The following is a 7,857-nucleotide window of genomic DNA, read 5'->3' on the forward strand; positions in this document are numbered from 1 at the left end:
TACTCCTGCTTGAGCTAAATTTTATTGGTTTGATTGGAACAAAAAAGTGATGATGGAATAACCTTGCTTGTGATAAACTCAGTTGCAAATGAGCGTGATATTATCGAATATTTAAGAATAGTGCTGAAAACACTATATTTCGACCAATATCGATGACAGCGATTTGTTGTTTCCTATCATTTTGATCACCGCTAAAAATATTCTTAAAATTATTCGTTAATCCACACCCCATGTCATTAGAAAATTATCTGAGCGGCCTGATGAATTACAGGGGGAGCTCTCTTACGACAGAGGAATATGAGCAAATAGCAAAAATACTAAAACAAGCAATTGCGAGAAATCTTGCGGAAACAAAAACGGTCAAAGTGGAGGAGGTCGCGGCAGAAAAGGGTGCAATTAGTGCTGAAGAGGAGATTAGAAACATGGAGATGGCAGAATGTTTGCGAAGGGAGGGAACGGAGCTCTTCAAAAAGGGCGATTATGAGGGAGCGCTGGGCAAGTACACAGAGGCTATAGAGAAGGATCCGCAGGATAAGGTCCTGTACAGTAATAGGTCTGCATGCTATGCCAAACTGAACAGAAGCGAAGAAGGAATAGCGGATGCGGAGAAAGCCGTAGAGCTCGATCCTACCTATGCTAAGGCATATTCGCGTCTCGGCTCTTTTTACTACTACATCGATTCAGCAAAAAGTGTTCATTATTACGAAAAAGCGCTTGAATTTGACAGTTCAAACAAGGAATACCAAAAAATGGTATCTGATTTGCAGAAAAGAGTGCACAGCAATAGGGGCCCAAACATGGAGGGTAAAGATGGAAACACGGACCTTGAGAGCCTTTTCAAGAATCAGAAGCTGATGGACTACGCGAAGGAGCTCTTGAAGAATAAATCTCCTGAAGAGATCAATAAAATGAAAGAAATGTTCGGCAACATGATGAATGATAAAAAAGATGGTCTACAGTAATAAAAAACTAGTTCAATATTTTTATTTTATACTCTCATTCCTTGCAAAAGAAATTTTGGTTTTGAATTATCTAAGGTTCTCATATATACATCATCAGTCATTTGGTAACCATTGCGCTATTTATGGCTGTCTGCTACTGTTCGCTTTTGCATACGTTGATAAAGTCTTTAAACTTATGCCACCAACCGTTTTTTGACCTCTTCTTTTTGCGCTGTTTATATTCCTGTGTTACCCAATCGTAGTTTTTATCGTTTGACAGATCATTTGCACTCAAAGCGCTTTTGAACAGGCCAATTAAATACTTGTAGCTGGGCTTTTCTACAAAATTGAGGTTGCGTACGTATTCCAAATATTTTACAAGGTAAGTTTTTGCAGGCAGGTCACTGCATAATACGCTCAGAGACGTGTTCTTCTTCTTCTCACCTATAATCGTGTGCTTTTCCCTGCCTGTGGCAGCACGTACGCCCATCCAAGGCAAATTTCCTCTCAAAAAATAAATAAGTGTATAACCCAAGCTTTCCAGATCGTCTCTCCGGCTCTGCTCATACCCCATATGTGTATTCAGTGAAGCATAACGGGCAGTTCCGGTCAATTTTTTGTTGTTTATAAAGGGTATATGCTCCCTGCTGTTCGGATTCATATAGTATTTCGCCATACCCAGATCAATAAGGAATAGCTCATCGGGATTGTCATGTCCTATGAGTATATTTTCAGGTTTTATGTCACGAAATATCCTGCACCGCCCATGAATATCCTCCAGAGACTCCAAGACCGTGATGGCGATCATACAAATCGTCTTTACCGAAAAATTTTTTTTCCTCCTCTCGTAGAGATCTTGAAGACTTGGTCCTAGTCTGTCCATTACCAAATAATAGTAATTGTCATATTTGCCAAAATAGTGCACCAGTGCAATGCCTTTACATCCCTTGAGATCAGTGTATATTCGGTACTCGTTTTTTAATTGACTCGTAGTTTTAACAGGCACACTCTCCAATTTCAAGGCATATCTAGTTCCACTACTGTCTTCGACCTCATATACGATTCCAAAGGATCCCTGACCCAGCTTTTTGGTAATTTTATAGTTTCCTATTATGTCACCTTCTATCATTAGGCTTTTCTTAATTTTGTTGGGGTGTGTTTTGGTGCGTTTTTGGTATTTAATTTTATTGTCCACTGGTTGTGCAAGCAAATTGTTATTTGGTACGATCATTTGGAAATTTTCTGCACGAGAAACATTTTATATATACTGTGCGATGCAAAACCATTTGTTTTGGCCAAGAAATGAAATGATATAAAACACTTATATGATAAATGGCTATTCAAATCACTTTCATGGCTATTAAATTGCGTAGGAGTCTAATTCGCACAGGTACTTGTATTGAAGCGGTCAGTGTGCCATGTCGCGGTATTTTGATTCAATTCGATATTTTAATTTATCTGTTTGGAAGGCAATTAGATCATTAAAGAGCTCTCGTCAACAAATCATTTCGAGATTGTCTGAGATCTATCACAAAATGTACTAGTGCGGATATGAAATAAAGAGGTACAAGATACAGTAATTAAAAAATTTTTTGCTGCAAATAAACACGCTTCTCACGTTATAGATGATTCGATCGTATTATTTTTTATTGTCCAGGTGCTGCCATCTATGGTTTATTCGGAACCGCACCCAAATTTAATGCACCATTTTGTGTGCCTCTAGCATCATGATAAGGTAATGAATAATTCAGAAACCGATTTAACAAACATAGTAGCTGCGCTTTGAAATGCATAATGCCCGTTGAAAAGTTGGTTATTTATGGTTGTTCGAACACGTTTGTGCGATTCCTTGCTTCTTGTGCGTTCCATCAGGTATAATTTTGCTGTAAAATACGTCAAAACAACACAATCAACACCGTGGAAGTCGCAGCAAGATAGTTTGTGCCCCTAAAGAGGTGGGAAATTAAACTATCCAGTGGTTTTGATGATTCAATGATCATAGGTGTAAACATAGGTTGCTTTAATTCGTCATGTCAATTACATTTTTCCGATCGCAAATCATCATCAATACAAATAAATGACAACTTGGAAGCTGATTGATCAGTTCGTTAAAACAATAAAAATTTTTTATTCCACATTTTTGTACAAAGAGAAAATTAAGCATTACCATTAAATGAATTCCTTCTGAAAAGTTCTCAACTATTCTTTGTAAATAAGACATGATTACTGAGTGTAAATTAATTCTTTAACTAATTGTAAAAGCTCTAAAATAAGTGATAAAACATATAATAACATATTAAAGGAAGATAATTGCTCACTAAGCACCAAACTTTATTCCATTTCTAAACAGGCATAGAGTTATATATAATGGACTGCAGTGCAATATTGTTACACTCTCCATCAATGACTTAAATAATAACTAGTAGAGATTAAAATAACAGAAGAAATACGATCAGACTTACAAGGCACATTCGCTATATATGATATCCAAAACCATAGGCTTAGACAGTCTTTGAAAAGAATATTAGCGTAAGAACCAACGGTCTGGTCATTAAAAATAGTTTTAATAGAAATCTCATCAACAAGTACCCTGAGGATATCAGTCAACCTTAGCAAAGCTACTGCAATACCATGTTTTGAATTAAAGAGCAAAAAAATATTGTTCCCGTGATTTACAACTTTTGAATATTAACGTATTAGTTCATATGTTTATAAATCCTTATAGACTAGGTTGTTTCTCCTTGACGCACAACTTTTACATGATTTAACACAATAACATTTTCACTCACCAATTTGTCGCACACAAATTTATTATCAAAACCGGAAAAAGAAGATTATTTGATATTTCTGCCATCTATTTGTCAATCAAGCCAACTATTATACTTAAGGTGTACTCATGGGTGGAGAGTGGCACACTAGATTTCGCTCAGTGTTATATATTAAAAACATTTTTATCAACATATTTTCAACAGCACTCAAACGAGTATATTTATCTTGTTTGTTGGTACCGGATATGCCTGCCAACCTTCGGTCAATAATGAACTCAGCTTCGCGTATTGCTGATTATTGATAGTCTCTGTACCATACCTGGTCTATTTCTTTTCTTAAATGCTGTGTAGTAAATTTACTTTTCTCAAGATATACCAGCAGTGTACGAAGCTAAAGCATGCTACAGACCGCATGAAATCAGCAAATATCAATACATTTTACGGATATAATGCAGTGTTAAACTGATTTGTTTTTATTTAAACTTCTACTCTTGCTGCCAACTCCAATATAACTTTTTGGTAATTAAATCAATATTTAATTTCAAGAATGTACTCAATATTGTTAACGGACAATAAATTGCAAGCAACTGGATATTAAACTGGTTATATGTTGCTTGTGCTTATTTATGTGCTGTGATGTGACTTTTAAACGGACATCCTAAACAACTACATGGATGGTTCTTTTCAGGTTCGCTAGAAACACCAATTCAGAGTATTCTTAATACAAATTGGTGTTAAACTTTTAAATATCACAAACATATATTTTATACTCGATTAAATGTTCAAACATAGTATTTTTGGATATTTACACAGCCATTTCATATTTTATTCAAGCAATATAATTATATGTAATAGAAACATACACCATGAAATTAGTTGTACAGCTTTCAAGGGATTTGTTAGTGCTTTTTTATGACCATTTAGCTGTATAAATCGTGAGTTTAATAAATTATCGTATATTTTGGGAATATATAAATTTACCTTAAAAGTATACATTTAAAAGATGTATGAGATATTATCTCTGATCAATGTTGTTCAATCTTTACTGCTACGTTAATGTAGCAGTGAAATATATTCTGCGCTTTCAAACTGATCGAAGCTCATCTTGTGAAGAATATATGGTTTTCGATACATTGGAGAACACTGGACTCGTGAGCTTCATAAATGCATGCAGAGAAAATCAAACAGAGAGTTCGCAATTCAACGAAGCACAAATGCTTGCAACAGAGAGAGACTCGGAGAGCATAATGGATCAGAACCAACCGCCATTTACACGTCAAACGACGTACTATGTCAACAAGATTTTCGGTACAAGAAAGATAAGATGTAAATCATTCACCAGTATCGCTCAAGATGACGGGAAGGTGATATATGAAACCATAAATATTCCAATCTCAAAACAACTATTCCTAAAGATCATGTGTCTGTCCAAAGATCATATACCTATATTGACGATTGATGATATGTATATGATTTTCAAGCATATGTTTCCGTTCAAAGATAAAGTTGGATTGTTAACATATGCGATATGTACACATCTCCAGGAGCATTGGCATTTGATTGGCCAATTCAAACATTTGCTTGAAAATCCATGTAAGGACGATCATAATGAACTGGAAAGACATATGGCACTAGCTATATTGGACAAGAGTGGAGATTCGCATAGCTTTAGAGAAGTTGTCAATTCATACATTATGTTTAAGGTAACCGATGCAGACAGAGCATGCGCTACAACATCAGAAAATGAGGAAATTTTTGATAATATTTATTATGAAATCGATATTAATGGTTTAATGCTGGGTTTTCTTTTCAAATACATATCCATGGACTATACGTATCTCGAGAACAACAAGGACACGTTGGGATTGATTTTTGACGACGGTATGGATGGTTTTCTGTTAGATGTACGAATATATAACATCGATTTGACAGCAAAATCAACTGTGTATCCCGCAAATGAAGTTTTCAAGAACAAGCTTCTTCTCATTACTGGATGCGCATTTCTATCTTCTGCAAGAATCAATAGAGTTATATTAGAGTTTAAGAACATCAAGATGTTATTGGATTTGGCACTTTTAAAAAACATAAGAGCTTCGATCACGGCACAATTCTATTCCTGTTCGGTGCCATTTATCAATTCAGTTCCGAAAAACATTCAAAACATAAAAGCCACCTTCATAAATAAGTGTGATGATGTTTTGAACTATGTTTCTGACAAAAACGTGGAAGCATTGTACCAACGATTTGTTTTCAGCGAAAATATAAGTTTTCTAGGCCATGTAAAAAATATCGAAATTCTAAACTCAAAAATCGAAGAAAATGTGATTTTTTCATTTGATAAGGAGTGCGAATATATTTTAATAAATAAAACAGAGGGAAAAATTGATTGTTCGGGTGTTGCTGGGTTTGGTATAATGGCATTATTAAGTGGATCAGGTTTCAAATACCGCAAACAGAGTGCAACAAAACAAAGAACGCTATCGATCGATAACGCTGAAATATTCGGAGTAATATACGTTGATGCAAATGTTAACAATCTGTCTATCTATAACGCTAAACTATCACCCGACTCAAAAATTATATTTTGCAACGCCAATACGTGTTTGGACATTTCAAAATCAGAAGGTTTAATTGATTTGACGCCATATATAAATGCGGAAATATACTTTCAGGAACAGACGTGGGTAAGGACTGCAATGCTTCAGGATGTGGCTTCGAGCTATATTTTCCTGCATAACATTCGTTTGCACAAATCTATAGAACTGTCAAACAATTATAATTTTGTTGACTTGCACGGAATAACCATGGAAAAACATTCATACATAACCATAAATGAGATGTGCACCGTACTATCGATTCATGAGACCAACGGCACAATTGATCTGACAAAAATTGAACATCTTCACAAAATGAAAATAAAAAATTCTGCCGGTGAAGTTTTTGGAACAACATTTATAGGGACAATTAATGTGGACATTTTAGAGTTTCAAGGCGCTCACAACAATATAGATATAGCAGCATTACTGTCGCGTAACTTCAACGAAATCGTAAATTTGCAATTTAAAAATGAATATAACAGAATGTTTCATGGCACTGCTGAAAATATATCGCTAAATCCGCCACCAGATTATCTGCTTACAGGCCATTTTAGAGGTTTTTTACGTACTATGGGAAAATGCGTTCCAAAAAAAAGGTACAATCCAAATTCTAGCTATAATGCTATCGTGAATGTCAACATGAACATAATTTTTAACGAAAACATTACGAAAAAAATGTCTGTTGGACTCAAAGGTTTGAAATTTATGGCTACTACCATCACGAACGATGATATTCAATGTCTGGTTAAGATGAAAAACTTGGAAATTCTTAAAATATGTATAGGAACTTTGACAAGTGAGTTTTTTGCGCACTTGCCCCGAAGTCTTAGGCTGCTCGATATTTCTGAGCCATTTGCTTACCATGACGCTGGGAACTTTTATAACAGAATAAGATTTCAGCCAAATACGCTACCATTCAACAATCTAACCGTTTTGATGATTCAGTCTAACTTTCTTCCATACTTACGTGTAGCAAGTGCTCTAATGCCATCGCTCAAAATACTTAGTGTACATTTTGATTCTGATTTTTTAATTGATTCTCTAGCGTGCAGTGACAAACTGCAGCTGCATGAATTGTTTATTGAAGTTAAGAATCCTGTAATTGATTTTAACCACAAATCTGCTGAGGAGTCAAAAATTGATTGCTTTATTAGGTTGTTGTCAGGATACATTAATTTAAAAGCTCTTAAATACCTTGCTTTTGTTTCAAATGATAAGTTAGTAGAAATTGATCCTTTAACCAATGCTATCGTAGATAGAAAATTGTACAAGGGTGTTGATTGCGATTGGGGAGAAAAATATGCAGATTGTGAGCGTTATTATGAAATAGAATAAAACATTAGTTGGTACTATCCTCATAAATATCCATTTTTTTTGCTAATATTATGTTAATTGCTCTTTCCAGGATCGAATATCATAGCGAATATAAATAAAAAGGCAATTTGTGGCGCATCTAGTCGTAAAACATGGTAAGTTGCAAACACTGCAGCAAGCAAAAATAGATTATGCATCATATTTGTGGGATCAAAGAATGAGCTCTGTTGGAAGAAA

At 35.0% G+C, this 7,857-nt stretch overlaps 3 protein-coding genes across 3 annotated transcripts; 2 read left to right on the forward strand and 1 right to left on the reverse strand.

The window, feature by feature from the left end:
• Nucleotides 1-230: 230 nt before the first annotated feature.
• On the forward strand, nucleotides 231-980 carry VCUG_02164 (uncharacterized protein; the record flags this gene model as incomplete). Its single annotated transcript, XM_008076986.1, has 1 exon — nucleotides 231-980. The coding sequence occupies one exon, from the start codon at nucleotides 231-233 to the stop codon at nucleotides 960-962; it is 732 nt and encodes a 243-aa protein (XP_008075177.1). The 3' UTR covers nucleotides 963-980.
• Nucleotides 973-2,172, reverse strand: VCUG_02165 (CK1/CK1 protein kinase; the record flags this gene model as incomplete). The annotated part of the gene is made up of 1 exon (XM_008076987.1): nucleotides 973-2,172. One exon carries the CDS (start codon nucleotides 2,170-2,172, stop codon nucleotides 1,096-1,098), a length of 1,077 nt encoding a protein of 358 aa, XP_008075178.1. The 3' UTR covers nucleotides 973-1,095.
• A 2,565-nt stretch (nucleotides 2,173-4,737) lies between these two features.
• VCUG_02166 (uncharacterized protein) lies at nucleotides 4,738-7,641 on the forward strand (the record flags this gene model as incomplete). The annotated part of the gene is made up of 1 exon (XM_008076988.1): nucleotides 4,738-7,641. The coding sequence occupies one exon, from the start codon at nucleotides 4,738-4,740 to the stop codon at nucleotides 7,639-7,641; it is 2,904 nt and encodes a 967-aa protein (XP_008075179.1).
• Nucleotides 7,642-7,857: the final 216 nt, after the last annotated feature.

Source organism: Vavraia culicis, assembly GCF_000192795.1.
Source record: "Vavraia culicis subsp. floridensis unplaced genomic scaffold supercont1.46, whole genome shotgun sequence".
NCBI classification, from domain to species: Eukaryota; Fungi; Microsporidia; family Pleistophoridae; genus Vavraia; species Vavraia culicis.